Here is a 15705-nt window from a genome sequence, read left to right as displayed (position 1 = left end):
GGTATGTGGTGTAAGAGTAGTCGCAAATGAGCTCATAAGTATGCCCCTTGGTCTCAAAGCAAGGAAGTCACTGGAATCCTTTGACAGACAGACAATACCATGGTTATATTGGACAGCATCATCGTCTAACATGGTGGAGATTACAAATCCACTAACCAAACTATTCAGTCAGATATTTCCCACCATATCACTTACCTATTAAACAAAATAGTGCCGCCTGAAGGATGTCAACTTAGTTAACTTCAATGAGCCAACTGAGTTGACCGACATACCTGAAAACAATTAGCAATAACAGTAAAGCCCAAGACTTTAAAAGTGGTGTCCCAGTGAAAATAAACCATCTGTGAATTGTAGCACTAGACCATAAGAAGTTTGGATGTTCGTTGGCTTTTCATATTTTTTAAATAATTTCAGATTTGTTTTTACTGTTTTCTCTTTCCAGAGGTAATTCAAAAACGGTCAAATGGAGATAAGTAATCACACCGTCAACAGTGAGTTTGTTATTCTAGGACTTTCTGACATCCCAAACTTACAGATTCCTTTGTTCGCTGTGTTTTTTTTTATTTACATGGGGGTCCTCCTGGGAAACTCTACTGTTATATGTGTGATATGCTTTCAACCCCGCCTTCAGACGCCTATGTACTTTTTTCTCATCAATTTATCTTTTATGGAAATTTGTTGCATATCAGTAACAGTTCCCAAAATGCTACAGATGATTTTGATGCAAAGAAAAGGTATTTCCTTTTGTGCTTGCATCACTCAAATGTACTTTTTTATGCTCTTCTCCGTTGTGGAGTTGTATCTTCTCTCTGCCATGGCTTATGACAGGTATGCGGCGATCTGTAACCCGTTGAGTTACACAGTCATCATGAACAAGACGGTCTGTCTGGTGCTGGCTGTTGGCTGCTGGCTTTTAGGATCCGTCGTACCTTTATCCCACACCATCCTTTTATCACAATCAACTTTCTGTGGGACAAGAGAAATTAATCATTTTTTCTGTGATCCGTCAGCATTAATGATGATATCTTGTTCTGGGACTGCGCGTATGGAATTATTTACGTATACCATAGGTACAATATTTGCGTTCAGCCCCTTCCTGTTGACGCTTATGTCCTATGTGTTTATCATTACCACCATACTGAGGATACGCTCCACAACTGGGAAACGCAAGGCCTTCACCACCTGCTCCTCCCACCTCATGGTCGTGGTCTTGTTCTACTCATCCGTCCTGGGCATCTACGTGAGGCCAACTTCAAACTACTCCATGGACGAAAACAAGATGGCGAGCATTGTGTATGTTAACGCTGTCCCTCTTCTGAACCCACTCATCTATGGTTTACGAAACAAAGAAGTGAAAAAAGCCTTGTGGAATGCCTACGGAAAACAGAACAGCTGCCTTCATTGTAAAACAGCGAGATTGAACCCACGACTTAGCTTCATTCAAAATTCAGCAAAGGGGTAATGAATCGAAATTTGAAAGAAACAGATAACATTCTTGCACGCTGATTTCCATAAAATATAAAGCATTTGCATCTTAGAATTTTTCACAATTTCACATTTCATATGAGTTTACCAGACAGGCACCACATGACAAGTAAGAACAAAGGCATTGGACGCATTATAAAAACTGTGGTAATCACTCACCTCACGCATGTACCTCAATCTTAAAACTTTTTGCTATCTCTATCTTTGTTCTCACACTACGACATACTGCTTCCCATGTGTGCTCCAGAGCAGTTTTAACACTTCTTCTGATGGCGTCACTAGGGGGGTGCGGGGGGTGCGGCCCGCACCGGGTGACACCAACACATGGGGTGACACCAATCTGCACTGCAGCCTCGTCTCTGCTCTTACCTTTACTGTCGCTCCCTGTGCAAGCTTGTTGCTCATGCTGTTCACACTCGCCAGCGTCTCGCAGGAGATCTGCAATGCTTGACTGCAGTTTTCTTTGCTCACAAGGCAACTCTATAGCAGCCTAGCTCATCTGAGGGTGCATGGTTTCCTATTTTTCAGTATCTTGCAGTCTTCAGTTTTCCAGTCAACCAGTTCCAAATTTCAGCTTGCTCTTCACTACAGTGCCACCTGTTGCTCGCACTCTTGTTTATACAAATCCAGGGTAGACAGATGGAGTAAGAGAGGGAGACAGAGGGAGCTAGAGGGAGTAATACAGAGAGAGGGAGCTAGAGAGAGCAAGACAGAGAGAGAGGGAGCAAGAGGGAGTAACAAAGGGAGAGAGGGAGCTAGAGAGAGTAAGACAGAGACAGAGGGAGATAAAGGGAGTAAGAGAGAGAGGGAGCTAGAGGGAGTAAGACAGAGAGAGAGAGAGCTAGAGTGAGAAAGACAGAGAGAGAGGGAGCTAGAGTGAGAAAGACAGCGAGAGAGGGAGCTAGAGGGAGTAAGACAGAGAGAGGGAGACAGAGGTAGCTAGAGGAAGTAAGAGAGAGAGAGGGAGCTAGAGGGAGTAAGATAGAGAGAGGGGGAGCTAGAGGGAACAAGACAGAGAGAGAGGGAGCTAGAGGGAATAAGAGAGAGGGAGCTAGAGGGAGCAAGACAGAGAGAGGGAACTAGAGAGAGCAAGACAGAGAGAGAGGGAGCTAGAGGGAGCTAGACAAAGAGAGGGAGCTAAAGGGAGTAAGAAAGAGAGAGAGGGAGACAGAGGGAGCTAGAGGGAGCAAGACAGAGAGAGAGGGAGCTAGACAGAGAGAGGGAGCTAGAGGGAGTAAGATAGAAAGAGAGGGAGCTAGAGGGAGGAAGATAGAGAGAGAGGGAGCTAGAAGGAGTAAGAGAGAGAGAGGGAGCTAGAGGGAGGAAGACAGAGAGAGAGGGAGCTAGAGGGAGTACGACAGAGAGAGAGGGAGCTAGAGAGAGTAAGACAGAGAGAGAGGGAGACAGAGTGAGCTAGAGGTAGCAAGAGAGAGGGAGCTAGACAGAGAGAGGGAGCTAGAGGGAGTAAGACAGAGACAGGGGGAGCTAGAGAGAGTAAGACAGAGAGCGAGGGAGCTAGAGGGAGTAAGATAGAGAGAGATGGAGCTAGAGCGAGCAAGACAGAGAGAGAGGGAGCTAGAGGGAGTAAGAGAGAGAGAGGGAGCTAGACAGAGAGAGGGAGCTAGAGGGAGTGAGATAGAGAGAGAGGGAGCTAGAGCGAGCATGACAGAGAGAGGGAGCTAGAGGGAGTAAGATAGAAAGGGAGCTAGAGCAAGTAAGACAGAGAGGGAGCTAGAGGGAGTAAGAGAGAGAGGGAGCTAGAGGGAGCAAGACAGAGAGAAGGAGCTAGAGGGACTAAGACGGAGAGAGGGAGCTAGAGGGAGTAAGACAGAGAGAGAGGGAGCTAGACGGAGCAAGTCAGAGAGAGAGGGAGCAAGACAGAGAGGGAGCTAGAGGGAGTAAGAGAGAGGGAGCAAGAGGGAGTAAGACAGAGAGAGAGGGAGCTAGAAGGAGTAAGACAGAGAGAGAGGGGGCTAGAGGGAGTAAGACAGAGAGAGAGGGAGCTAGAGGGAGTAAGAGAGAGAGCAAGCTAGAGGGAGTAAGACAGAGAGGGAGACAGAGGGAGCTAGAGGGAGTAAGACAAGGAGAGAGGGAGCTAGACAGAGAGAGGGAGCTAGAGGGATTAAGATAGAGACAGAGGGAGCTAGAGGGAGAAAGACAGAGAGGGAGCTAAAGGGAGTAAGAGAGAGGGAGCTAGAGGGAGTAAGACAGAGAGAGAGGGAGCTACAGGGAGTAATACAGAGAGAGAGGAAGCTAGAGGGAGTAAGACAGAGACAGAGGGAGCTAGAGGGAGTAAGAGAGAGAGAGGGAGCTAGAGGGAGTAAGACAGAGAGGGAGACCGAGGGAGCTAGAGGGAGTAAGACAGGGAGAGAGGGGGCTAGACAGAGAGAGGGGGCTAGAGGGATTAAGATAGAGAGAGGGAGCAAGACAGAGGGAGAGGGAGCTAGAGGGAGTAAGACAGAGAGAGAGGGAGCTAGAGGGAGCTAGACAGAAAAAGGGAGCTAGAGAGAGTAAGACAGAGAGAGAGGGAGCTAGATGGAGTAAGATAGAGAGAGCGTGAGCTAGAGGGAGTAAGACAGAGAGAGGGAGACAGGGGGAGCTAGAGGGAGCAAGACAGAGAGAGAGGGAGCTAGACAAAAAGAGGGAGCTAGAGGGAGTAAGACAGAGAGAGAGTGAGCTAGAGGGTGCTAGACAGAGAGAGGGAGCTAGAGGGAGTAAGAGAGAGAGAGGGAGCAAGACAGAGTGAGAGGGAGCTAGAGGGAGTAAGACAGACAGAGAGAGAGAGCTAGAGGGAGCAAGACAGAGAGAGAGGGGGCTAGAGGGAGTAAGAGAGAGAGAGGGATCTAGAGGGAGTGAGAGAGAGGGGGCTAGAGGGAGTAAGACAGAGAGAGAGGAAGCTAGAGGGAGTAAGACAGAGAGAGGGAGCTAGAGGGAGTAAGATAGAGAGAGAGGGAGCTAGAGGGAGTAAGAGAGAGAGAGAGCGGGAGCTAGAGGGAGTAAGAGAGAGAGAGAGTGGGAGCTAGAGGGAGTAAGACAGAGAGAGGGAGCTATAGGGAGTAAGACAAAGAGAGAGGGAGCTAGAGGGAGTAAGACAGAGAGAGAGGGAGCTAGAAGGAGTACGAGAGGGAGCTAGAGGGAGCAAGACAGAGAGAGGGAGCTAGAGGGAGTAAGACAACAGAGAGAGAGGGAACTAGAGGGAGCTAGAGGGAGTAAGACAGAGAGAGGGAGCTAGAGGGAGCTGGACAGAGAGAGGGAGCTAGAGGGAGTAAGACCAAGAGAGAGGGAGCTAGAGGGAGTAAGACAGAGAGAGAGGGAGCTAGAGGGAGTAAGACAGAGAGAGGGAGACAGAGGGAGCTAGAGGGAGCAAGACAGAGAGAGAGGGAGCTAGACATAGAGAGGGAGCTAGAGGGAGTAAGACAGAGAGAGAGTGAGCTTGAGGGTGCTAGACAGAGAGAGGGAGCTAGAGGACGCTAGACAGAGAGAGGGAGCTAGAGGGAGTAAAAGAGAGAGAGGGAGCTAGAGGGAGCAAGAGAGAGTTAGAGGGAGCTAGAGGGAGTAATATAGAGAGAGGGAGCTAGAGGGAGTATGAGAGAGAGCGGGAGCTGGCGGGGGTAAGAGAGTGAGAGAGCGGAGCTAGAGGGAGTAAGACAGGGAGAGAGGGAGCTAGAGGGAGTAAGACAGAGAGAGAGGGAGCTAGAAGGAGTAAGAGAGGGAGCTAGACGGAGCAAGACAGAGGGGGAGGGAGCTAGAGGGAGTAAGACAGAGACAGAGGGAGCTAGAGGGAGTACGACAGAGAGAGAGGGAACCAGAGGGAGCTAGAGGGAGTAAGACAGAGAGAGGGAGCTAGAGGGAGCTAGACAGAGAGAGAGCTAGAGGGAGTAAGACAGTACCTAGCGCCGTACATTTCCGACAGAGGTGGTCCATGTGGTAAGTCGTGAGGGGGGTGACACCATGAGTTACCCGCACCGGGTGACACCAACCCCAGTGACGCCACTGGGCCAACCAGTTCTGTAGCTCAGTGCAAGTCTCACCTTCCCGCAGAAGAGTACCTCTTGAGCTACTACTGTGTCTCCCCTAATAACTTTTATCTCATGATCCCTTGACTACAACCCACCTCCAATGGAATATGCTCAGGTTGCTTAGTGTATTTACATGCATTAAGTAGTGAAATGTCTCTGCCCTAACTCACTCTCTTTTACTATTCTAAACTATACCGAATTAAGTGATTGCATCCCAATTCAGAGTATACTAGGGCAGACTCTGCAAAATCTTGGAATCTATTTATTAAAATGTCTCTTACCTCTATTTGCTGAATACAAACTTGTGAACTACAGTCAATATTCCCACTAAAGCCACTTATATATATGTTGGTGACACAAATTCCACTCATTCTTGTACCAGCTCACGATTCCCAGACGTTTAGTACTAACTTGTCACAGTTCAGAAAATAAAATGTTGACAATTTTTTTCAATACAAAGGCGTATAACGAAGTACTTCATGAAAAACACATCACAAGTGAAATCACGAAATAAACGCCACGATTGAAATACAAAAATATTGTACTGATGAAACAATTATAGGGCCACATTCAATGCAGTAAGAAAGCACATCTATTCTGTTCTGTGGTGACTGTTGGAAGATTTACAATCTCAGCCATACTCAGACACATAGCCATGTATTTTCAAGTTGGTCTCTTATACACTATTATTGTATCAGGCCTACTGCCCAGGACTCTGGAAATAAAGGGTGACTAAGAAATCGTAGTGGCAAGAACTGCTGCTGTATGTGGAATCCTTAAAGCCACATACAACCTCTTTTTGAGACTATGACTTTCAGTAGGTGGTCAGGTAGAACAATCAGCGAGTGCTTACTCTTGAAAGTTGGTTGTGCGAAGAACATGTGCCTCCCACTGGTATCTTTAAATCGTGCATACACAAAGGGCCATATGTATCAAGGCAAAATGGGTTCGCAAACGCCGAAATTCGCAGAATTTCGGCGTTTGCGAACCCATTTTCGCAAAATGGTATGCTTGAAACAATTTGGGTGCAAAATAAGGAATCACAAAATTTGCCATTCCTTATTTTGCGATTGCATTTAAGGAATCGCAAATTTTGCGATTCCTTAAAAGCAATGTATCAAGGAAAAAAAAAATCCTAAATGCCCTTAAGGAATCGCAAATTACCACCAACTTCTAGTTGGTGGTGAGTTGCGAATTCCCTTAAAAAAGCATTTTTTTTTAAATCCAAAGGTGCCATGTGCCGCTCATACATGTCCTTAGGGCATGTATATGCGCCATATGCGCACACATGTCATTTTCAGGGGTGCAGCAGGGTGTTCTTGAGACACCCCTGCATCCTTGAAATTATTCTCAATTTGCGATTAGCAAATTGCGAATCGCAAATTGAGAATAATTTCACATTCATTCCTATGGGCCTCCTGGTCCATAGAAATGAATGGGAAATTATTCCTTAATTGCGATTAGCAATTTGCTAATCGCAATTAAGGAATTTTAAGAAATCGCTAAAAAAAGCGATTTTCTACATAGATACCATTTTACAATTTCTAAATGGCGATTCCTTAAATATCGCTATTAAGAAATCGCAAAAGGGTATGTTGATACATATGGCCCAAAGAGTACTAGCTTGGCATTTGAATGCGGTCCCTAATATGACAGACTAGAACCAAAACAATTAATACTTTGATCCAATTATTTAATCATTCAATTTTTTGAAAAAAAACATTTTTTGTTTAGTTCACAAAAAATGATACATTGGAAGACAAAGGGCAACACTTCAAAATGTATACTATTTACAACAACCCACATAAATGAAACACATCCCTTAAGGTATGAATCAATCAAATACAAATCGACATTTACCATATTACATAAACACATTTAACAAGACCTACACTGACTTAAGACATTAACAACTATACATTTATACATAGTTACCAGTCATGGGCTGAACACAGCAAGGGGACCCAAATGTTGTTAACTAAGGGCGCCCCCTCCAACGGGGATCTTTTGTTTCTTAGCAACGGAATGTTATGTGACCTAATCGTTTCTGTTGCTAATTATTTCCACAACTTTGTCCCCTGTTGGAGATATTTGATGCCAACGCCTCTCTTCAGGGCTGTAACTGAGTTCCTACAAAATCAACAAAAACAGTAACAGTGTTTAGACTATTGGTCTTAAGGTCCCGTTTTTCTAGATTACAGCATCAAATCACTCCCCTAATTACCTGTAAATTTTAGGTGAAGACTCAAAGACTTTCAAAGTACCCTTGAAAGCTGGTCGTGGAATGAGTTTGAAGCCCGTGGAAGCCTACAAGTGAAAACCTCTATTAGAGGCTAATTTTTTTTTAAAAACAGTATTTACAACCAAAGGCAGGGCTCAACATTAAGGGCCTCATTAGGATGACAGGCGGACTTTGCCCGCCCGTCATCCCATCGTAAATCGGGACCGCCCGCCATTAGGGCGGGGGTCCCAGGGGTGCTATTAGGATGTGCCCGCCACAGTGGCGGGCACATCCTGTATTTTCAGCATTGTGGCGGGCGGTGCTCTCTGCACCGCCCGCCACAATGCTGAAAATGCACTTTCACATTGTCATTTACAAAGCGGCAGGCACCGCGAGGTCCCTGCTGCTTTGCAAATTACAATGAAGGGGGGTACCACAGGTACCCCCCATGTGCACCCCCTACCTGTACTTCACTCTGGGGGCCTGCAGGGGTCCCCAGAGTGAAGACTGCAAGCCTTTCTGTGGCGGCATCGCCGCCGCGGAAAGGCACTGAAAACCAGACATCATAATATGGCTGGCGGTGTCTGTTAGACACCGCCACCATATTATTCCTTTTCCGCCCCGGAAGACGGTCTTTCAGTCCACCGTGGTCCCCCCCCCGCCATCCTAATATGGCGGGGGGGGAAATCTGGTTATGATATCGGGCGGATTGCCTCCGCCAGGCTGGCGGAGGCAATCCGCCCGATATCATAATGGACCCCTTAATATTTAACGGACAAGGACTTACTTGTTGGCAGAAGCACAACCAGCCTCGCAGAACGCTATTTCCAACTCTCCAAGTGTATCTTCATAACACGTGGGTGCTGAGCATGCTGTTAATAAAAACTGAGTGGGAAATGTTTTTTTAAAAGTAAGCTCGAAATCACCGATGTTGCTAACTTATTTTACAAGAAGATGAGTGCGCCCGGAGGCATAATTACTCACACCCTCCGTAATGTAAAAGCATTCGAAGCTAGACAAGCAGCAGCTAACGAAGGCAGTAGCCTCCTTACTATTAGACAAAACTTGCAAGATTTTTGCCTGTGGTATCAACCTTCTCTGCCCAGGTGTACAGGTCTCTTTCAAGTCAAACGGTAACACCTGAATATACCAAGCAATTTAACTTAAAATCAGAAATATTGACAGCTGTCTCCAAATCTATGAAAAGATCAAATTATACTTAAGTGAATATCCTGCAGGTCTAATGCCGTTCCATGACATTCTGCTACTGAGGTGTATTATTTCTCTGGTTTTACAATCTGAAACAAGACACACTATCCAATCAGAGATGTTTCTAGCGTCCTGGCCAGACCAGGGCTTAGGACGCTACAGATGGGTAGACAGCCCAGCTCTTTATTTTTTTGTAAAATTTATTTTTATTCAGAATTTGCAGGAAAGGAAAAGAGAGGAAAGTAAAAGAAAGAAAAAGAGTTATACAAGCGACAATTCCGCCAGACGCCCCTCACCGGGGACGCTGTAGGGAGCACTCAAATGAAACAAATGGGAGGTTGCAGGGTAGGGTGGCACGGCATGATCACAGAGTTCAGTTCGTAAGTCCAATGCATGCCAAGGAGTTCTAGGTGTAAATCTGTGCGTGGCCTGTTGACCGGCAAAAGAAAGAGCGCTGCAAAAGGTCAAAAGCCCAACAACCCCCATGGGCTAAGCGGTGTCGCAACAATTAATAAACCCCATTCCCAACTAATTCCCCCCCCCGCCCCCTCCCCCTGGTGGTGGCAACAACAACACTCACACGCAATACAAAGCTCCACAGTTACGCAATCTGTTTAAACCTGGAACAGGTGAAGTGCGCGGATCGTGGGTGGGCAGACCGCAGATGGTAGGCCACGTGACAAAAAGCGGACCAGAGGACCCCATCGGAACAGAAAGTTTTTAAAGTTGCCCTGGAAGATGTCCGCCATTCTCTCCATGCTCAGTAGACCCCATAGTCTCGCATGCCACAATGATGAGGCTGGGGCATGTGGCTTTTTCCATGCTGCCGCCAACGTAAGCTTGGCGTCCCCCAAGCAGAGCCACAAGATACGTTTATCCGCTTTAGTTTGATGTTCTAACATCGGATCACGGAGTCCCAACAGGACATGAGCCATTGAGTCCGAGATCGGATATCCCAAAATGTCCTTGATGTGGGATAGAATTTCAGCCCAGAAAGGGCGAATGATCGGGCAGTACCACCAGATGTGGCGGAAATCCCCCAGTAGGCCACAACCCCTCCAACACCTATCCGAAGAAGCTGGAAAAATTCGGTGGAGCTTGGACGGGTATAGATACCAATCATGCATGGTCTTTAAGTGAGCTTCCCTAAGATTCACCGAGTGATTGTGCGTCATGATGTCACTCCAAAGGTGCTTCCATTCATCGTCAGAGACGTCACGGCCCAGAAGGACCTCCCAGTGTTCCATGTAGCGGGGGCGTGGAGAGACCGTAGTGGCCAGCAGCAGCCCGTATAAGAAAGAGATCGTCCCTTTCATAGTGGAGGTGCGGAGCAGAAAGGACTCGAATGGAGAAAGTGGCCGGGTAGCGGCCTCACTCACACTCGTCGACGTAACCCAGTGGAGAAGTTGGTTGTGGCGAAAGCGCTCAGTGACTGGAATCCCATAGTCACGCATGCAGTTGTGGAACGTGAGTGGAGCCACCCCATGGAACAGATGCGTGAGCGCCCTACAGCCTCCCTCTCTCCACAGCCTGAAGGGCCCCTCCTGCAGTGCCGGCGGAAAAGCCGGATTGGGGTGAAGGGGGACGGAAACGTGGTCCAGCGTTCATCGCTGGTGATCGTGTCCCACACCTTTAGGACTGTGCTAGTAGGAGTGCTAATGTAGGCATTCTTAGGCCGGTCTACTTTGGGCTTCCAGATCAAGTCCCAGATCGATCTCCCAGCCACACTCCTATCCATATGCAGCCAGTGCTTCTCCGAAAGCTGCTGGGACCATTCCACTATCACACGGAGCTGCGCGGCCTTATAATATAAGAGCATGTCAGGGAACCCCACTCCACCCGCCTTTCTCGGTTGCCGCAGCGTCGTGAGGGGGATACGTGCCCGTCCACCCTGCCAGAAAAATCTCAGCATCAAGGTTTTTAAGCGCCGAAAAAAGTTCATCTCTATAGGAATGGGAAGGGCCTGGAAGAGATAAAGGAACTTAGGTAGGAGGACCATCTTAAGAGCATGGATCCTGCCAAGCCATGAGAGGAATTTCGGCTTCCACCGGTCCAGGTCTGCTCGTATCGCAGCTAGCATTGGAGGGAAGTTAGCCGCGAATAAGGACCCTATGGTAGGCGTCAGGCGCACCCCCAGGTATAACAAGGAGGCAGACGCCCACGGTAAAGCCGTGAGCAAGCGTACTCGCTCCACTTCCGCCAGGGGGAGAGTCAGGTTTAGTATGTACGACTTGTCAAAGTTGACCTTGAATCCTGCTACCTCCTCAAAATGGGATAGCACCTCCTGAGCAAAGAGTGGGCCGGATCCCCCAATGACAATAGCACATCGTCCGCAAAGAGGGAAATTTTGTGCTGCTCACCCGTAAAGGGAAGGCCCTTGATCTGTTCCCTCTCCCGTATCGCCAGCGCCAGGGGCTCGATACTCAAGGCAAAGAGGAGAGGGGAGAGGGGACAACCCTGCCTCGTACCCCGGGAGTGAGGGAAGCAGGCAGACCGACGTCCATTAATCAGCACCCTCGAGCTAGGGCTGCTGTAATGAGCCCGAATCATTGTGAGGAATTGGTGCGAAAAGCCAAAGCCGGTCAGGGTGCGAAACAGGAACCCCCAATCGACACGATCGAACGCTTTCTCCGCATCCAGCCCCACCAGTATTGCCGGGATGCGAAACCTGGTGGCCTTCTCGATCAAGTGCATCACCCGCCGCAGGTTGTCATGTGTTTGCCGTCCCTTAATGAATCCGGACTGGTCCGGATGGATAATGGCCGGCATCAAATCCTGGAGCCGGCGGGAAATGATAGAGGAGTACAATTTAGCATCCACATTCAGGAGGGCTATCGGTGGTAAGACGCGCATTTGGAGGGGTCCTTCCCCTGTTTGGGGATCACGGTTATCATGGCCTCGGCCATAGTCCCAGAGGTCTTCCCAGTGGTCACCATTTCGTTGAAAAGGGAGACCAGGCAGTCAACCAGTTCAGTCGCAAATGATTGGTAGAAGAGAGCAGTATAGCCGTCCGGGCCCGGAGCCTTGTTAGGCTTCAGGGCCTTAATAGCCTCTAGCACCTTTGCACTGGAAAAGGGGGCCGTCAACCGCGCATTCCACTCGCTAGAGACCTGCGGTATGGGGAGGTTTGTTAGAAACGCGTCCTGGGCTCCCTGATCCAGGGAGTCACCCTCGTATAGTGCAGCATAGAACTGGCCAAAGATGTCCGTTTTATCCTCGTCCCGGTACCGCATAGACCCCCCCGGATTCCCCAATATATTCCTTCTCTCTTTTTTCACGGAGTTGACGGGCCAAATGCCGTCCTACCTTGTTCCCTTGCGAGTATGATACGCGCCGTAATCTCAGGAGGGTGAACTCCACACGATTGGCGTAATGGGCCTTTAATTTCCCCCTGACAGCCGTCAGCGGATGGAGGGTTGCTCGAGACGGGTTCAACTTGTGCGCCCGTTCTAAGTCGGCGAGTTCTGCTTCCAATTTCTCCCGTTCTTCCCTCCTTAATTGATTAAGGTTCGCATTGAGGGCTATGCAAGTGCCCCTCAGTGAGGCCTTGCAAGCGTCCCATGTATTGAACACAGACGTGTCCTCAGCCGGATTGAGAGTCAGGAACTCCCTGATAGCCTTTCTAAGCTCCCTACAAGAGGTATCATCCCTGACAAGCGCCGCCGGAAAATACCACTTCCGAAAGGCATCTCCCCTCACCGACCACTGCAGCATGAGGACCAGTAGGTTATGATCTGAGACAGAGAGCGGAAAAACCTTGGAATCACAGACATCCCCCTTAAGTGCCTGGCTCAAAAAAATATGGTCTATGCGTGAGTAGGATTGGTGAACGTGGGAGAAGAATGTATAATCTCGGGCCTGGTTGTGTACGGAGCGCCAGCCATCAATCAGCCCCAATTCACCCAAACAATCTTTCGTGTCAGTGGAGAAGACACCGGAGTCCGTCCTCTGGGCACGGGAGCTGTCTAAGGCTTTGTCCCAGACCATGTTGAAATCACCCAAGACAAACAAGTGTCCCTCCACAAAGTCCCCCACCCTATCTAACATGCCCTGAAGGAAGCTGTTCTGCTGAGCGTTGGGAACATACACCACCACAAACGTACACAAACGGCCATAAAGCAACCCCTTGACCATCAACCACCGGCCTTCCTTATCACAACTCACCCCCATAGGTTGGAATTGGAGGGACGCCCGGAAAAGAAGAGCTACCCCCCTGTGCTTGGTAGAGGCAGAAGATCTATAGATGAGGGGAAATTGCCTGTGTCGGAGCCGGAGCTCATCCCTGCGCGCCAGGTCTAGGTGATGGTCTAACAAGTATTTCCAAATCTTTTGGCGTTTCTACGGGGAGTTGAGACCCTTCACGTTCCACGTGCCTATGCTAAGAGGCATGAGGAAACTTCAGGCCCCACGGCTTCACATTCGCTAAATCACCACATCTCCGCCCCCCCACACCCCAAACCTCCACTCCCCCCTCCCCCATCAGGCCCTCTTCGCATGCACCCGACCAGTCTCTCCCCTCCCCGTCGCCCGCTCCCACTCCTGATCCCCTGAATCCAACAGACCCGGACCCACAGCAGATAGGGGGAGATCTCAATCGGGTTACCACACTCTAGAGTGCCATGTGCAAGGAACACAGTATTCAAACGCAAATGAGCCGTTCCCCCAGGGGAAGCAAGAGTTGCAGCAAGCATCCAGCAGTCACCACCACCATTAATGCTCTGCCTGAGATGACAACGCTCACAACATGCATCCTTCGGTCGCCACCACCCCCCTACCCACCCCCACCCCGACCCCCAACCACCCCCCCATGCAGTCCCCCCCCAAACTCCCCCACCCCCCACCCCACCCAACAAGCAAGCAAACAAGAAAAAAGTACTTAACCCCTTCAGTGCTACTGACAAGGGTAACTCGTCATGGAGTTTCCATTGATTTCAATGGAAATTCAATGGGAAGAAGTAGATGTACCTTAGCATCCAAGTGGTTAACAGTCCCAGATTGGTGCAGATCGCAGAACAGTCTCTGGGAAAGGGATGGGAAACCACTGACGGGTCTCCCAAGGCCACGGTCCGGGGTGTCTTCTCAAAAAGTACAACCATACCCACGGTACCTGAGTGCACGGGTCCCTCCGGCGCCAACTGGCCATCAGCCCGAAGATCAGGCCGCCCCGGAGCTCTGCGGGAAGACATCAATGTCACTGAAGCAACTGACGCCACCGCATCTCCCCTCTCCTGCAGGCTAGTCGCGCGGTCAGGCCGCCCGCGATCTGTCTCCGACCCCACTCTGTGCGAAGAGGAGGATCGTCGCCGTCTCCGCGATGAAGGGCTGCCAGCCCCAGAAGCAGGAGTCGTGTCCTCGATGCCCAGAAGCTCCTTCGCCGCCTGAAGGGAGCGGATCTGCGCCAGCTTATTTTGCCACCGAAAGACTATGCGGAAGGGATGGCCCCATGAGTAGGGAATGCTACGTTCTCGCAGAAAGGCAGTCACTGGCCGAAAATCGCGCCTCTTCTGAAGAGTCGTTGCCGCCAAGTCCTGATAAAGCTGAGGGCGGTGCTCTCGGAACTGCAGGGACGGAATATCCAGCGCTTTACGGAGGATCCGCTCCTTTAACTGGAAGTCATGCACGCATACTAGTATGTCAGGGGGCGGCCCTCCACCTCGCCGAGGCAGGCCTAGTCTGTGGACTCTGTCCATCCTGATCTCATGCAAATCCTCCTATCCCAGAACCTGCAAGAAAAGTGCCTGCACATATCCGCGCAGGTCGCCCGCTTCGCCATCCCACGGCACCGCCCGTATGCGGATGTTGTTCCTACGGGACCGGTTCTCCAGATCTTCCGCGTGGGCCTGCAGGTCCAAGTTCTGCTCCGTGAGCCGAAGCACATCCTGCTGCAATTGGTGGACATCATTCGCCATGCTCAAATCATGATCCTCTAAAGTAGCCACTCGTTCTCCGATCCCATCCACGTCCCTACGCACCTCTCGGAGATCAGACGCCAGTTGCGCATGTAGTTCAGAAATATCCTCTTTTATAGACGTAAAGAGTTCTGTCATGAAAAGCCTTGGTTGCAGGGGCTTCATCATCGGACTTCCTGGGCGAAGCGCTAGCACCAGGGGACGCCGGTTGTTGGGTGCCCTTGGGCTAGCCATCCTTGCCGGGCTTCCCTTTTCCCGGCACGTTGGACATCGCGGCCCCCCTAGTCCGTCTGGAATACACTGCGGAAGATCTCTCCTACGTCTGGATGGAACTCCGCCGGCTCAGCAGCACTACTCCCCGGACCCGGATGTTGCCCACAGGTTATCTCTCCAACCCTTCACTGGGCGCGTAGTCGGACCAGGCCCCGTTGGAGGCAGTCCCCCCGTCTCCGGCCAATATCCCAGTCCTCCGTGGTGCAATCGTTCAAGCTGCTATAGAGTGTAGGGGCAAGGAAGAGGCATAGTGTCCAGAGCGCCACCACTCCACCAGGGGGTCACCAGCTCAGGCTCCCACCACTGCACGGCCAAAGGGTCCCCTCTAGGGGTTGCACAGCCGAACACCACAGTCCTGCTCTGTTCGCCACCTCCAAAGTGCAGTGCCCCCGTGCCAAATCCGACTCTCCTTCTCCAGGGGGGGGGGGACACAGCTTACCCGAAGGCCCCGTCCGGACCACCAACTGTCCCCACGTGGCTCGGGGACCCTCCGAGATGTGCTCGCGTTCCTTGCTCCACCACCTCGCGCCCACTGCAGTCCGGTGTCCGTCCTCCGCTCCCAGCACCACACAGTCGCCGGGGGGCCAGG

The 15705-nt window shown here is 50.2% G+C and overlaps 1 protein-coding gene across 1 annotated transcript; it reads left to right on the top strand.

Annotated features, from left to right (window-relative positions):
* Window positions 1-703: 703 nt before the first annotated feature.
* LOC144828204 (olfactory receptor 5V1-like) lies at window positions 704-1462 on the top strand. Its single transcript, XM_078686293.1, has one exon. The coding sequence runs from the start codon at window positions 704-706 to the stop codon at window positions 1460-1462; it is 759 nt and encodes a 252-aa protein (XP_078542419.1).
* Window positions 1463-15705: the final 14243 nt, after the last annotated feature.

This window comes from Lissotriton helveticus, chromosome 4_1 (assembly GCF_964261635.1).
Source record: "Lissotriton helveticus chromosome 4_1, aLisHel1.1, whole genome shotgun sequence".
Taxonomy (NCBI): domain Eukaryota; kingdom Metazoa; phylum Chordata; class Amphibia; order Caudata; family Salamandridae; genus Lissotriton; species Lissotriton helveticus.
Note: the sequence above shows the minus strand (reverse complement) of the source record. Positions and strands in the feature narration are given on the sequence as shown.